The sequence below is a fragment of the Balaenoptera musculus genome, chromosome 10 (assembly GCF_009873245.2).
Source record: "Balaenoptera musculus isolate JJ_BM4_2016_0621 chromosome 10, mBalMus1.pri.v3, whole genome shotgun sequence".
NCBI classification, from domain to species: Eukaryota; Metazoa; Chordata; class Mammalia; order Artiodactyla; family Balaenopteridae; genus Balaenoptera; species Balaenoptera musculus.
The window spans coordinates 32399013-32416349 of NC_045794.1; the positions used below are offsets into that span (position 1 = coordinate 32399013).

At 38.5% G+C, this 17337-nt stretch overlaps 1 protein-coding gene across 1 annotated transcript in view; it reads left to right on the forward strand.

The window, feature by feature from the left end:
• Window positions 1-17337, forward strand: part of PDZRN4 (PDZ domain containing ring finger 4) — a 364341-nt gene that overhangs the window by 281607 nt on the left and 65397 nt on the right. The window contains exons 4-5 of the mRNA XM_036866314.1: window positions 10655-10911; window positions 14636-14738. Coding sequence (XP_036722209.1) covers window positions 10655-10911; window positions 14636-14738 — 360 coding nt within the window. The remainder of the gene's footprint in view (window positions 1-10654; window positions 10912-14635; window positions 14739-17337) is intronic.

A 17337-nucleotide genomic window follows, 5' to 3' on the forward strand; every position in this document is an offset into this window, starting at 1 on the left:
CAGGCTCACCTGTGAATGACTGCAGGGAGGAAGAAATTAACACATCCCCTCCGGAGGCTAATGAAAACAAGGAAATGTTTGACCTTACCTTACCTTACCTTTGACCATGGCCCATTGAAGACACTGGGATCTTGTCAAAGCCTCCTTTCCAGCCTCTTTGTCCTGCACTTAGCCAAATGCCTCTGTACTCAGTCACCCCAGATCTCTTACTGGTTCCCAGAGCACTTTCTCGTTTACACCTTTGCCCTGGGATTCCCTTCCTTACTCTCATCTTTGCAACTTATGAAACTCTGCATCTTTTAAGACCACACCAAATGTCAAGTCCTGGAGTCAAATCACAATACTCCCAAGTATAGTTGGCCCTTGGAGCTTCCATAGCACTCTATTAGTACCTTTATGTCAGCTCTTTACAAGTTTGCTTACAATTACAGATGTGTATGTTGTTTTGTCCTAGAAGATTGTGAGAGCAGGTGCCCTTCCTTATACCTTCTGCTCTTCAGCTTCCACAGCTTTCAGTTGGGGATAAAGTTCTTACCTCACACAACTGTTCTTGGGTGTGAACAAGATAGTAAAGGCCAAGGACTTTGCTCAGCTCCTGGCATTTTGTGAGGAATGCTCAGTGCTAACCGGTAGTATTGTCATTATCTCTGCCAGGCCTTTAAGTACAGGTATTATCTTCTATCCCCAGAGAATCACCCGGTCTCTGTCACTCAAGAGTTACTCAGGAAGGAAGGGAGGGAAGGAAGGAAGCATGAATCAACATCATAGCATGTCAGCTGCCTTAGCTGTATTATTTATGTGATCCCATCCACAACTCTCTGGTGGGTATTATCATCTCCTGTTCCAGATGAATCAACTGAGGCTCAGAGAGTTTACACAACTTACTCAAAACCACACAACTGATATTGAGAACGATGTTCAGACCCCAGTCCTGAATGATTCCCACGTCCTTGTTCTTTTGTACTATAACACTGAATGATGGGTGGGGCTCTTGAGCAGAGCAGCTGATGCCTTTCCTTGCCACTCAAATCCATTTTTATGGTAGATTTAAGTAAAAGGAATAATATGGATAACTGGGCTACAAAATAGAACTGGGCAGTGAAAGGCATGTAGTTTGCACATAAACACAAGTAACTTTAATGACAAATCCAATCACATTTCTTTTAACATGAATCTTGATAGAGAAATCTATGAAAATTTATTTAACACATTTTTTTGAGTGTCAAGTACGTGCCAAGCATGTTTGGGGCCCTTAAACTACAGTACTAAACAAAACAGTCAGCTTCTTGTCATTTAATATTTGTTTCACAGAAGCATTTAAATAGCTAAGCATTAGACCACTCTTACAGATAGGGGACAGCAAACCTCCGGTGAAGATGTCCTCAGCATCTTTGATGTTGTCATGACTGATGCCCTGTTACAAATAATTCACTATCTCATCCCTCATTAGTAACTATGTGGAGTACTAATATTCCTTTCATTTAACTGGTAGTTATTTTTAGCACTTGTTTGGCACTGTACTAGTGTGGCTGAGACCCAAAGTTATGTTCTTGATATCCATATATGCTCTTATCACAAAAATGGAACCAAGAGATCTTGTCCAAGCACTAAGAGCACATTTTCTCTTGTTTAGGGAACATGAAAGATGAATAGCTCTGTTCGAATCCTCAGTTGCTGATGCTGTTTATAGTAATTTTTAAAGAAAATCTGGGTTATTTAATTACAATGAAGTTTCTACCCAATGAAACAATTTGAGTTCATTTTAACAGCCTTTGCCCTATATATGCCTTATGTCTTTACACCCTTAGTCCTGCTGTAGGAAATTTTATGTCTTCATCAGAATTTCTCATTAAGTTTAACATACTTGGATCTGATGTGTCAAAGCTCAATGGATAGGTTTATTAATAATCAACTACATCAGCTTAGTATTATCTTAGGAAGTAAAAGGTCAGTAAGTAGTTGTTATCCTACCATTTCATCAGTGGACTCTTCTCCAAAGACTTCAAGTCATTATTCACTGCTTATAGAGTCACTTGAGATATAAAAAAGTCTTTTTATAGTAATGAAAGAACTCCTACAATTAGCCAGAAGGCAGTCATCTATCTTTTTAAATAGCTCAGCTTGGAGGAGAACAGGATTTCAGGTGATACTCAGTAGATGAATTGTTATGACAATGATAAAGTTGGTGATAGCAATCTGTGTTTTTCGCTGTAGGGGTGTGTGTGTGTCTGTGTGTGTGTATGTGTGTGTGTGCCCAAGAAAAAAGATATTCAGTTCAGAGTAAGAATTTATTCCTCTTAAAGATATGCAAACACAGAAACAAACTCTGTAGGAAGCCTAGTATCCATCAGTTTCTTATTTGCTAACTCTAAATGATTATAGGATAAATCCATTTGTAGCTAATAACAATATAACAATATTTTGAGACATTTTATTTTCATGTAACTTCAGTCTCATCAAAAAGTTATGAGTAGTACAAAGAATTCTCAAATACATTTGTCTAGAATTTTAACATTTTAAAATTTAACATTAACCTCTTATGTGTACTTTAGATTCATTCTCTCTCCCTCCTCTCCTCCCCACCCCATCTCTTGCTCCCTCTCTCTGTCTCATCAAGTCATAAAGGTTAATATCACCAATAATGTGTAATCTAATAAAAGGGTACTAATGAACTTATCTACAAAACAGAAATAGAGTTACAGATGTAGAAAACAAACTTATGTTTACCAGGGGGTAAGGTGGGGGAGGAATAAACTGGAAGATTAGGATAGACATATATACACTACTATATAAATAATAGATAACTAATAAGGACCTACTGTATAGCACAGGGAACTCCATACTTTGTAATGGCCTATATGAGAAAAGAATCTAAGAGTGGATATAGGTATATGTATAACTGATTCACTTTGCTGTACACCTGAAACTAATACAACATTGTAAATTAACTGTACTCCAATAACAATTTTATAAAAAAGGGAAAATCCATTGCTTCCCGATAGAATAGACTGAGAAAGACACTTCTAGGCCTTGCTGACAAATGTATACAACATGAATCTAATCAAGAAGCAACACTAGACAAAGACAAACTGAGGGACTGTCTACAAAATAACTGTATACATATAATATACAAATACTTTACATCTGTTATATGATCCAATAAAAGTTATATTTTTAGTTCTCCCTTAAAAATGTGTGACTTTTGCTGAATCTGAGAAACTAGAAATTGTATTTTTCAATGCAACTCATTTTGATAGTAAAGTTAATTTGCAAAGGTGGTAAATTTTAGCTTTTACCATATTTTTGTTATTGTTTAAATCAGAGGAGTTTCATGTCTAGTTAGTCAGAAGGAAACAGAAGTCACACTCAAAGGGTTTCATTGAAGAAGGCTGTATGAAGGAACACTTACAGAGATATGAGCAGAGCTAAGAGAACAAACACAGGGAGTAGCAATAGAAAGAAAACTCCTTTCTACCCGCAGACATGAAGGAGGAATGCAAGCCAGGGTGCGAACCAAACCTGGCAAGAGCTGCCATCCTGAAAGCCAGGTGGGGAGGGGCTGGATAAAGACAGAACATTACTTCTCCTACTATTGGCCAAACCAAACAAAAGACGTAAAGCAAGGGAGCCTGGTGACATGGAATACGTTATCAGCATCCCAGGGTATACAGAGCTGGGTAGAAAAGAGTAGACTGTGGATCTCAGGGACTAACCAAGAAACACCAGCTCATGTGCCAAAAAGTAGAAGCTTCCATTTCTTTCATTGAGGGGAGGGAAAATAAATTCATTTATAATGAGGTAAATAAAACTATGTTGTATATATTTTAATTTATTTCCCCCAGTAAGAATCAAAACTATCATAACCTGTTCCTTAATAACAGGAATAATTTATATAGAAAACCACTCTTCAGATTTGTTAAATCCCAAATGGGAAAGCTTGGAAGAGAAGTGTGGCAGTGAGAATAAAGACAGAAACCAAATACAGAAGAAGGGATACAAAAATTAAGACGGAGAAAAGATTATAGGGGGAAAAGCAATTATGAAAGATGCATCCCCAAGATTTCCTATAACCAAAATTATAAATTGGTTCAAGAACAGCTCTGACAAATTCACAAATAACGGGTCTATAACATCTTAATAAGAAAAGTTGAAGATGAGTCTTGCTTGCATTTGGGAACACCTCGCCATCAAAATGTACTATGAAAGGGACCAGGAAACAGTATACTGTCCTACCATAGTGACCTCACAGTGTCACAATCAATTAACTAAATGTAATATTAGGCTTTTAAAATATCTCATTGAAGTCTGCAATTCATTAATGTTACATATGGAAACATTTTGAATAAATTCAATTCTTTAGGTTGTAAATGTGTATTATGTCACACAGGGTCCATAAGGGCAAATCCTACAATGTCACAAGTTATAGGTTAGGTTACAGTCTCTGTTGGGGGAACATGCAAATCAGGAGTCAGTAGCACAGAGGGGACCTGAAACTGTTGGACATGCACTGGGTCTGTATTCCAGTGGAGGGACCCCACCCCACTGTTGTTCTCTTATAGGCACACTGTCAGTAAGGAAACACAGAAGGTTCAGGCTGTCTGAGTTAGAAGTCAGTTATTTCCAGTTTTCTGGGAAAGCCAGGTACGCAGCACTGGGGGCCTTTGGAGCTCAAGGGAAGCTGCAACACCCCACACACCAGGAAAATGAAGGTAGCAACCCTGTAGTCCAGACAAGCCAGAAGGAGCCCCAGGATCACTTCTGAATAAGTCTGCTCATTAGATCCTGTGTGATAATTACCATATTCTCTTCCCAAAATCTAGTAACAGCACTGGCAAAAGAACACTGAACTACGCAGACTTTTTGGTTTACATTTGTTACCTTCTCAACTTCTAAAATTATGTGATTATCACAAACCTACCAGTGATTGTTTTGTTCACTGATAATGTTTTAAAAATGGTCAAAATTAATTTTAGTCAATCTCTCACCAGGTTTTCTCCATAACATTTTGCACAATTCCTATTCTGTGAGTTCTTTTTACTATAAATATTTTTTTATGTTGTGCTGTCCTCAATTTACATAACATGTCCACCTAGAATCAAGCATACCAAGTTTAGAAAAAAGCAATATGCTTTAATTCCTTAAAATTGTTTTATAGATTGTATATGACAAGTGTTTTCATGAATATAGAGTTCAGAGTATTTTAAATTCCTTTCATACCAAACATTTTAGTAGCAATTTAAATATTGCTTCTTCCTTACATAAACTGTTATTAGGCCATGTTTTTACAACACCTTTGTAATTATCAAGTAAAGAATTTGATCAGCATTCACCGAGGGACTCTAATCAAAATTAATTTCACAGTTATTCATGAGGGTGGGAGTTCTTGTAAACTGTCATGCCCAATCAGAATTACAGTACTCAGGTCTGAGGATCTAATGTAAAACATGGGACTGTAGTTGATAACACTGTATTATAGAATTGAAATTTGCTAAACGAGTAGAACATAAATGTTCTCACCTAAATAAAACTTAAGTAATTAATTGAAGTGATAATTAATGTATGTTAATTAACTAGTTGTTTGGAATCCTTTCACAATATATACATATATCAAATCACCACCATGTACATATTAAATATCTTAGAATTTTGTCATCTATACCTCCATAAAGCTGAAAATACGTGAATGAATGAAACAATAAAGTTTTATAAACATTAAAAAAACAATATTCAAGTGTTTTATGCTTGCTTATTTTCAACTTGAAATTGTATATAATCCTTGGTATTCTATACTTCTTCTATTGAGTATTCCCATATGTATTCTCCCATGAAAGGCAGAGATGCTTAAACATCCTTATTTTTCATAAGAGGCACGGAGGTTTGGAAACCCTAATCATCCCAAACAGCTAACTCTGGAAATGGAACCTCACCAGGGTGACTTGGTCATTTATGCACTTGTTTGCACTTCAAAAGGAAAAGAGAAAAGCCTGTTTGCTTTCTGATACTCAAGAAAATTTTGCATGTGTGTGGATTTGGAGGACTAATCCAAGTAGAGGAGCTCATATCCAAGCTGAGGTCACCAGTCACACTGGGGAGGTTGTTGAAAAGTAGCTCAGATTTTGCAATTTATCCCAAAGGGTAAATTGATTGTTCATTAAACAGAAGCTTCATCAAATGATGCTATGATTTGGTTTACATATGAAAAGCTATATTCTTTATTTAACATTCACAAGTTGCTTATGGATTAATTAGCCCATCTGCCACAACAAATGTATTCATACTTTTTTTGCATTAACTACTGAAAAGTTACTAGTTTTCTCCTATTCACTTCTCTCTATCAATAAAATGGAAAATAATTTTTTAGAAACAAGACACTTTTTTCATAGCAGTAAAAATGTGTATATTTTTCAACTTATCAACTTAGTTGATAAAGTAAGTGCAGGGGTGAGAGGAAGACCTTCTCGAAGTGGTTTCCCATGATTAGTTCTTCTTTCAGTCACTTATCATCCGTTTATTTGTTAGTTTATCTGAATGTCTTAGAACTGCTTCAAGTTTGGCATGATTAAGGCTACTCTTTCCACTTGCTTCCAATCCCAAATCTAGTTTTTATGAGGCTAACCACATGTCTCTATTTCTCCTCAACTTCTATCATTGGCACCTTCCTTTCCTCTTTTATGCTGTTACCAATTCTGATAACCTCTTTATCAATAATGTCCCTCATTTACCTCAAATCAGGTGACTTAATCACCATTTCAGAGTCCAGTCACCCCACTCTGGGGCCGCAAGCCTCTTATCAAACAGCAATCACATGAGTCTTTTCAGTTATGCTCTAGTTGCTAGGTAGCTTTAGAACCAAATCTGTTTTGGCCACAGTTCTCAAAAAGCCAGATGTTAGAGTAATAGAGGGAATTATCTCATATACTTCTCTTGTTTATTATGACGCTCTAACCTTTCACTCATTCCACTTAACAACCACTTTAGAAAAAGGTCTTGTTCTCTACACCCTGCTTAAATCAAATCACCAGGCTTCTTGAAACCCTTCCGCACGTACACTTCAAAGCACACCCCATAATACATTGGTATATCTTTTTTAATTTTCAAATTACCTTTCATTTTCTCCCATCAATTTTGCTCCCAACACTCTTCATCCAGTTTTTTTCTCCTGCAAATCAACTTCCAGCACTTCTGCTTCCTTCTGTTTACTAGGCACCTAGAACTGTTTGGATCGACACTCTTAACTAGCTGTATTAACTGGAACACATTTAATAGACGGCTTCTCCTTCTCCAGTTTCATTTCACATATGTTGTCCATACAAAACCAAGATTGAGACAGAGAGGAAGGAAGAGGGAAGGAAGAGTAAAGGGAGGGACGGAGAGAATATGATGGAAAATAAACAAGAATGATAAGGATATGGCACCATGAAATACCAAATACCTTGTTGGTTTAGGATCTAACCATCTGGAAAAAAACAAAGTTTTGCTATTCATTTATTTGTTAGTTTACTACAGAATTTTTCTATAGGATTAAAACCTCAGGTATTCTTCCAACATTATTCTTCTCCCTAGCTGAAACTGATGATCACTGAGCAAAGCATCTGCCAGAAAATCCCAATTAAAGCTAATCTTTTTTTCTGTTGTGAAAGGCATAATTTATAAAAGGGTGACCTTTTGGTAGGCTAACAGTATGTTGATGAACTTCAAGTGAAGTGAAAAAAAAAAGTGTTTTGTATCATCAGTGCTTACATTTTCTAAGGGATCACATGGGCAGCAGAGCCTTTAAAGGTCATAGACTTCTTTACTTCGAGAGATATTAAATAGCTTATGAAAATAGAGGTCAGCTGCATGATAACTGGAAGGAAAGAGCGTTCCCAATGGGGAAGTAAGATACTTGAGATTATATTGACTGTCCTTTTTTAAGACTGTATTTGATTATCTTAAAGGAAAAAAAATGAAATTTGCATATAAATGCCATGATTGTAAATGAATGAATGTACAGTTCTTAGAATCAATAGCTATTGATCTTGCTGTATGAAAGCTAATATCTGCATATACTAAGCATTGCAATAAGAACTAATAATTTCACAGCCTAAAATACTCTCCAGCAATTTTTATGTTTCTGCAGAAATTTTTATACTTTTCTGAACTTTGCAAAAATAATCTTATTTACCTTATAGGAACATAAAATAAATAATCATTATCAGTAAGGAACTCACTTTTTAAAAATTATTATTGCTTTGAAGATCACTAAAACAGATAAGAAACAAAGGAATATCAAGACTAGATTGTAGACAAGGTACTGAGCCACCTTGGGGAAGAAATAGAATAATGGCATTTGTCTGTTCATTATTTAATGGCACAGAATTTATGCATTAGTAGGATTTAATGTATGACTGGAAGAAACCATGGCCACAAATTATTTTCGCTTTACCCTCAGATACTGCTTGAAGTTCCTTCAAAAAGGGCTCTGTCCTCTTTCATTCTGCCATTGTTAAGAGTTACTCCAGATGCAAGGTTTATAGGAAAAGGTAACATTATTGACATAATTTCAGTAGATTTTAAATAGTTGATAACAGATTGTGACCAGGAGTTCTTTTCAGAGAAGGAAAGGTATGAAATCTTGTGCGAGTGAATATTCACTAAGTTGAAGGGACACCATGAAGCAGGAAACGTGTGGACAAAAGGGCAATTCTTCCCTAACACATAGATACTGACAAAGCAGTATTATCTACCACTGGATCATCTTCCATAACCCTGGAATTTATAAATACTGACCACAATATGAGACACAGAGGATGATGCTATTCATCATGAGAGGCCAGATTTTAGGTTGTGCTTTTCCATTCTGGAACTTCTCTTATCATTTGCTGACTGCAGGTCCTCAGGAGTGGTGGCCGCAGCCCAGAGTGCCTGTCATCCAACAGTAGCTCAAGGAATGAATGCTGGTCAGTAGGTGTCCCGCGTTCACACCCTCCTGTATGCCCAAAGTCATCAAGCCATTCCAAGGTTGTGCCAGACAAAACTCAGTGGGAATGTTTAAGTTTAGTTCATGGAGAAAAGAATGAGAGAGTAAATGCACAGATTAGTGAGTGTGCACATTGGTAGGTACACACCCAAATCTCCAACTGATGTTTCTTACTAGTTATTCAAGAGCTGTACTGGGTCATATGGTGCTGGTGAGGAAACTTAATTACTCAATTTCTGAAGGCACATTAACTCTTTCAGGGTCGATTGAGCAAATTAGCTCCTCCAGGTCATTAAGCCTATCTCTACATGACATGATGATTTCTACCTGGCATTGTATCATTTACCCCGAAATGCCCCACATTTGCTTTGAGCACGCACATATTCTTTGTCTACTCAGGGAGAGAAAATGTGCTCATTTGAATGTCAGCCAATCACTCTCTGGCTGCAACTCAGTGATTCCCTTTGCTTCTTTTGAAGGCACCCAGGGATCTCTAAGGATTTACTGGTGCATAGCAGTTATCAGAGCCTCACCAACAGGCGGGTAGTTTAGTTGTCTCGAAATGGTATAATTTCAGGGGTTTTGAGCACAGTACTGTACTCCCAAGTATGTCTTCCTATTTGCAAAAGCCAATATTATTGATTCATTTGGGGTGGGAGTTGTGAAGTTCTTTCAGGATTCTATAGTCCTTTATGAAAATACAACTTCCACTGAGAGGCTGTGTTATCTGGACCTATTTTAGGGGAAGAAATTGATGACAATTTGAGAGCAGTCTCTGTACTGCCTCTCAAGAGGGTGATCAGAAAAGAGTGCGGCTGTTTTGGGTGCCACAAATATGGGGGAACATCAATGGCCCTAAATAAGCAGGTGTGGGAGAGTATCACTAAAAGAATAATTTTTATCTCCCAAATGCCAATGGTTGGCCCAACTGAGAAGCAGTGATGGAGGGCAAAGACAAACATCACCTCTTCCTCTGTCATGTCCAGGGCTACGCTGGAGAGTCATAAACTGGTATAAATGAAAACAGGCGAGGAGGCAAGGGACATGGTATACTCACTCAGAGGTGTTTTCGAGCAGGGCTACTTTCTCGTGCATAAAAATCAGCTGGAATCTTGTTGAAATGCCAATTCTTATTTAGTAGTTCTGGGATAGGGCCAGGGATTCCGCATTTCTAACCTCTTATGCTGCTGGCCTATGGACCACACTTTGAATAGCAAGGATTTAGGATAATATGCACATGAGCAATAATTTGGTCTTGGATAAAAATGATGAATATGAAAGAAATTTGACAATATCCCCAAAAATTAGATTTCAAGTCAGTAAGACTGATTAAATATTGAAAATACCACCCAGAGATTGATAGATCATTTTTTAAAAAGGATATACTTAACATTTCTACCTAGCTGAAGATTTTGAACATTTTCTGAGGCTTGTGTGCTGCTTAAGTTTTGAAATCTTTACTAATAATTCTGATGATGTGCTTCCTAAAGGTATAAGAAATAATTGTTTTCCTAGTCTCCTTCACTTTCTCCTGCTGGTGAAGAGTTCAATAAATGTCAATGTCTGATTAAATATGCCTTTACAAAATTCATAGCAGAGCTGGTTTAAGCCTCCCCTGCCCACTTTTTTTTAATCTATCATGACAGCCTCTCTGTTCTTTCCTCTGAGATGAGCAATGTCCTTTTATCTTTGCAGGTCAATGGGAAGGATCTCTCAAAGGCCACCCATGAAGAGGCAGTGGAAGCTTTTCGAAATGCCAAGGAGCCCATTGTGGTCCAGGTGCTAAGGCGAACACCTCTCAGTAAACCAGCCTATGGGACGGCCCCAGAAGTGCGGCTCGTGAACGCCAGCACTCAGACGGACATCACCTTTGAACATATCATGGCCCTGGCCAAACTTAGGCCACCCACCCCTCCAGTGCCCGACATCTGTCCATTTCTGCTCTCAGACAGGTATTTTTCTGTCATTTCTCCCAAAGCCCTATTTGTTGTCATTCGTCATTGAAAGTAGGTGTTGGGAAGAAACAGTCACTGTAGCAAGTTGACAATTGTGGAGACAAGCTCTCAGTTCTGTTTGGAAAGTGTCTGTAACTGTGTCTCCATCCAATTAGTTCTCAGCTGTCCTGCTCTTGCTTTTCCTGACCTGCACGGTTGTTGCAGCTCAGGAATCATACTTGCTGAGATGCTGAGTGAAAAAGTCTGGCTCTGATTAGTTCATCTTCGTATTTCCAGTCATCACAAGCCTCACACAGCTCATGAGCACTGGTCAGGGAAATAGATTTTCTCACCGAAGCTGCCAAAAACCTTGTTATGACAGACCCAGAAGTGGCATGTTGGCACTATATTCTTCTCTGTGGGTTGCCTCTCTCTTTTTCTCTTTTGCTTTTCTCTTCTTTAAAAGAGAAGCTAGGAAATTTATTAAAGTGCAATTCTCCAAAGGAAGCAATTACCTGATATATTGAGACGTGAACCAAAGATCCTGGCTGTCCGAGAGGAAGTATAGAGCTACAAAATAAGGAATTATTAAAGGAATATTTCTTTTCAATTTTTACCTGAGTTAAAGGCAGTTAGAGATAGTTTATTCTAATAATGCTACCCTTGCAGCTTTGGAAGTCTGTTTTGCTCCACACACTTTGTTCTGTGAACTTTTAAGCAAATATTCAAACATTATTGAGAGCTTGATTTATAAGAGCAGTAGTCTCTTTAGCCTGCATTTTCATTGCCTACTGCAATCCATGCTCCATTTAGTAAAATGTACACTTGGTCCTGACACCCGCCTGCCCTTTAGTGGCTTCTGTTAAGTCCATCTCAGTGGTTCACACGTGTACATTAGAATCACCTGGGAACTTTGAAAAGCAGTATCAATGCAATGCCCAGATCAATCCCACCTCAGGCCAAAACCCAGGCATTCGAATTTTTCAAAAATTTCCCTAGGCAATTTTAATGTGCAGCCATGCTTTGGAAACCACTCTTTGAAACTTCAAGTTCCAGGAGGGCAGGGGATCTGTTTGTCTGACCTACGATTCTAGTCATCTATCCCTTACTTATTAAATAGCCCCTTGTGTCAGGCACTGGTACTAGGTACTGGGCATAAAACTGGGAACAAAAAATAAAGCCACTGCCTCCTGTAGCTTATATTCTACAGGGGAGATGAAAAATACACAAGCAAACAAATATACAATATTCATTAGTACAGTGTGACACAGAGTAGCCATCCAATAAATACTTTCTTGAATGAATAATAGTTAACATTTATTAGCTAACTTAACATGTTTTAGGGAGTATTCCAAGTGTTTTACAATTATTAACTCATTTACTCCTCATAAAAATATTCTGAGGGAGTACATTATATTATTACCATCCCCATGTCACAGATGAGGAAACAAATGTTAAGTAATCGTCAAGGTCATACAGCAAGGAAGCGATAGGGCCAGGCTCCTGAGCCCAAGAGGTCTGACTCCACTGCCCACTCCCTTAACCAATATGCTGTGTCCTCTTCCCAAGTCCTGCAGATCATAGCTGAAAGGTAACCTCTTCTAGCAGACTTCTTAGGACTGTAGTAGGTACTCTCATAGTGTCTCTATTTTCCCCTTAATTATCTCACTATATTAAAATTCCCACTTTGCTGCTCTACCCAATTAAAAAGACACCAACCGATTTCCAGCAATTGGCATAGGGCCTGGTATCTGGTAGATACTTGGTAAATGTTTACTGAATTAATAAGGTGTTCTTCACAGCAGGGCTTCCTACTTACTAAGTCAAAGACCAGGGAAACACTTCAGATGCACCAAACAGCAGGCTCTGATGTTTTACCAGCCCAAATGGGCTTCTCAACAGGGAACTCTGCTTATATTATGTAATAACCTAAATGGGAAAAGAATTTGAAAAAGAATAGATACATGTATATGTATAACTGAATCACTTTGCTGTACACCTGAAACTAACACAACGTTGTTAATCAACTATACTCCAATATAAAATAAAAAGTTAAAAAAAAGCCAGTCCAGCTTTAAGCTAGGAGGGTTCACCTGTTAGACCAGCAAGCAAGATACTACCTGTACTGCTTTTGCTATTTGCGTGAAAATTAGAGAATATTAGAGTATAGTGAGAAGAGGCTGGTAGAATATTTACACTGACTGTGTGAGGGCACCAGGATGAATTTCTCTGGCATTTCAGCTAGTGATGAGGGGACTAATTTATGCTACTAACTCCAGTTTTTTCATAATGTCCAAAATGGCTGGGCTTAGAGGTCTCACCTGAAACCAACTTGGTTAATTGCACTTAGGCTTTTTCACTGACTTGGAAATTCTTATAGAGGACCTCAGGCCCTTTGCTGTTCAACTGTGCTTAGCTTTCATACTTTATAATGTATAGTGTCTCTATCATGGCATATAGCAATTTGAAAGCACTTCTATAAATTATGTAAAACATTTCCCAAAAGTTAAAGGATGCATAGAAGTAATATACAATGCCTTGGGTCCTCTTCATTTCCTTTACTCCATCAGTTCTCTTTGTCCTGAGAAATTTTCTAAAGGGATTATGAAAACCTGTGGCTTATAGGAGTTTCCAGTGAATTATCACCATGAACGTTCTTTAAGATTTGTGGACATGCCCTTTATCAAAGAGGGAAAGATGTGGGTTATGAGGGAGAATGAGGAAGGAAATCTTAAGAAATGGGGGCAATGTGAGTACGATTTACAATCTGAAAAACACAGTGCCCACCCTACCTGCACATCCACGGGTTCCGCATCCAAGGATTCAACCAACCTCAGATTCGATTTTTTGGGGGGAGGTACAGATAGCAACTTTATTTGTCCACGCCAGGATTAAGTTGCTTAACAGAGAGACAGAGGGTGGTGGGAGGTTGGCATACACAGCGCCATTTACGTCGAGGAGGCAGAGCATCACTCCTACCACGGTACCACGGCCTTCATCCTCCTCCTCGTCCTCCTCCCTCCTGAAGTGCCCCTTGCAGTGAGCAGGCTCCTGCCCCACACTCACCAGCACTCACGTGCTACCGCGCCTCTTCCCCCCACTGTCCCAGTACAGAGCCCACCACGTCTGGAAACGTCTGTCTTTACATTCATCTACCCACTGGGCCCTCACATGGCTCCTGCGAGGTAGCTGGGATAGCCTCAAGGTTGGGAATAAAACTAAAGATTCGATTTTTTGATCCGCGGTTGGTTGAATACTAGGATGCAGAACCCAAGGACACGGAGGGCCGACTGCGTGTTTAAAATCAGACTTCAGAACCGGTTTGAGACTGTAATTAGGAAATTGGGAGTACTTTGTTATAAAATACCCACCTTTGGGTAGACTGCAGTCTCAAATGCCACACACCGATGCGTGGAGCAAGTCCATTCGATGGAATGGAAGGAGGCCAGAGTATCAATATAGCACCACAGCCGGGGGAGGTCGCACATCTGCCCCTTCAGAGAATGAAGCTCTGACCGTGAGCCATTATCTTAGTATTCTCTCAGAAAATCAAATTGATGGACTTCATATAGGGCGAGAAAGAAAAGCAATTGCTCTTTCTGCGGTGTAGTTCATTTAAAGGCTAGATCACGAAAGGTCTTATTGGCAAGCAGTGAAAACTAAAGTGAAATTCTAAAATTAGTTTTAATCTTGGGAACAAGCCTTTTGATCCATTCCTATCATATTGCTACATTCCCCATAGCTGCCATTCTCTTCATCCGATGGAGCGTGAATTTTATGAGGACAATGAGTATCTTTCCAGCTTGCCTGCTGATGCAGACAGAACAGAGGACTTTGAATATGAGGTAAGATCATTTTCACACCACTTCACATTTCTTCATGAAGTTATGGTTGAGGCGTTTTGCATAACAAAGAAAAAATTAATTTATGACTGTGAGAACTATTTTGTCTATTATATATCTAAGGTAAGAGCTTTTGAATATTTGTTTCAGCTATTTGGCACTAGTATTTTAAGTATATTGGAAAACATTTTTATAATACAAGCCTGAAAATAATTTGCTCACATTTTTTGTTGCTTTGTATAAATAATATTATGGCAACTACATTTTTTTTCTTCTTTCTGTAATATAAAAGAATTTCCAAGTAGAGTTTGGAAAAGAAATTATATTTAAAACCGAGACTGTATTTATTATTTTCATTCATTGTGTAGTATTTTGATTTTAACTGATAAACTAAATCTTATATTATTTTTATTCCCTTTCACAAATTCAATTTTTTTAAATTTTTTTAATTTATGACTCAAGTACTCGAAAGAGCAGTTTCCCTGACTTTCTAGATTGAGAGATGACCTCATGTCCTTTGTTGTTAAACCATGTTTAGCCTTCACACGGTACCTGTCAGAGTATCTGTACTGTGTTATGAAACAACTCCAAAAGCCCATCTGTTAATTACTTAAAAGCTTTCACAAAAGTTAAAGAATTTATCCTAATATTTCCTCTGCTTCTGCAGTCTATAAATCTTTGAAAGGTTTCAGACTACTCTGACATTTGGAAATAAAGTAGATTGAGGAGGTAAAGAAGCTCTGGTAAACAGGCAAAGAACCTGTGATTATCTGCCCTTTTAATGCTTTCGATGCTGTCATACAAGTTCAGCAAAATGTTCTTTTCCATTTTACAACCAGGAAATCCTGAAATCTCTTCCCTTAGGAGGATCTGAAATCAAATAAGGCAGATTCAGTGAAGCTCACCTAAAGCAAATAGATGTTTATTTGAAATCTTGCCCCTGCAAAAGTCATTGCTGGGGATTACAGAAATCATTATTTCTTTTCAGCCAGAATTTGGAAGGGTGTGTGATGATACCTAGTATCTGAGTTGATGGTTTTGTTGCTGTTGTTCATGTTAATTTCTTATCCCCTCCTCTCCATTAACTTGATTGAAAAGTTTTATTTTGTAAGTCTGCTTAAGTACTGGTATACACTGAAATAGCCATTAAGTTTTGCCCATTCATGCAAAATAAATTACAGAGTCACTTATCCAAATAATTCAAGATTAAATGATGTTTTTCTTTCAGTTAATTAATTGCTTTGGGTTTGGGGAATGGATTTATCTAGATCACTTCAGCTTTTTATTTCATTTGTGCCTTAAAGCTTTATTAAAATACATCTGTGTGCTAGGGGAGGACATGGGAGAAAGACTTGCTTAGGCTAAGCAGGTTCACAGTAAAAATTCTTTTAATTAATTAGCATATCTTTGACTATTACAATACAGACAGATTCTATAGTGCTTACCATTGCTGAACTGCATCCTCTTTTCTGACCAATGTCAGTCCCTAGTAGAGGCCAGCATCAGTGTGATGACAGTGGTAAATGCTCAGACAGGCCTTCTGTAGCCTGCAGCCTCTACTAATCACACCGCCATAGTCATTGCTTTGCTGTCAGCTGTGATTCTCTTGCCAAAGTCACCTTTCTGAGTTATTGAAATAAAGAATACTCCCATGAAATTTAAATAAGGAAGAAGTTACTGTGACAGGCTTCAGTCTTGAGAAGGGATACATTTGAGAATATCTGCATGGCTAAAAGTAGGGGTGGGGGCACTGGGGCATACCCCAAGGATAACTGACCAAGCTTAGGCGAGAATGGCTCTACCCAGTACACCTCAGTCTGTTATGCTAACGTGGCAGAGTGCCACACGCCATCCCTCTTGTTGGCATCAGATGAGACTGTGAGATCTAGTCCGTCCACTGCTATCACCAGAGCTGACTGTGGACAGGGAGATTTAGAAATGCTGCCTTTACACAGTATTACACTTAGAAGCAGGCTGGTCAAGTGTTTCTGTGACAGGCTCAGATGACCCCAGCTCCTCCAGGAACTCTGTTATAACCCAGTAGCTGTGGGGATGCAGTGGATGCAGTGGTCCTTCAGGAAGGACCCGTTTTGTGCCACTTAGAGAGTATTATGGAAAACAGAGGTCTAATGGCCACACAGAAGACTTCATCTCAGAAAGAGATACTCATTCCTCTTCAAGCTAAACATGAAAACACATCAATAGGCGATCAGAAAAGTAGAGACAGGACTCCTTTCCATCTGCTTTCATTCAGTTGTACCATAAATATTTAATGAGCAGTTAAAAAAATATGCCAGGTTCTTATCTAAGTTTGGGATTGATGAAGCCTCTGCCCCAGTGGAGTTTAACCTTTAGGAGAAAGAGATGGACAAGAAACGAGTAAGTAAAGACATATTATATCAGATGGTGATTAACTGCTAGTGGGCAGCAAGCAGTGTGGGTAACAGAGCAAGGAAATGCATGGTGTTGGGACGAGGTGTTGCTCTCTTATACAGGGTGGTCAGGGAGGGCCTCTCTCATAAGAGACCTAAAGAGAGTAAAAGAGCTAGCCCTGTGGATTCTGAGAGAGGAGCTTTCCAGACAGAGGGAAGGGCAGGTACAA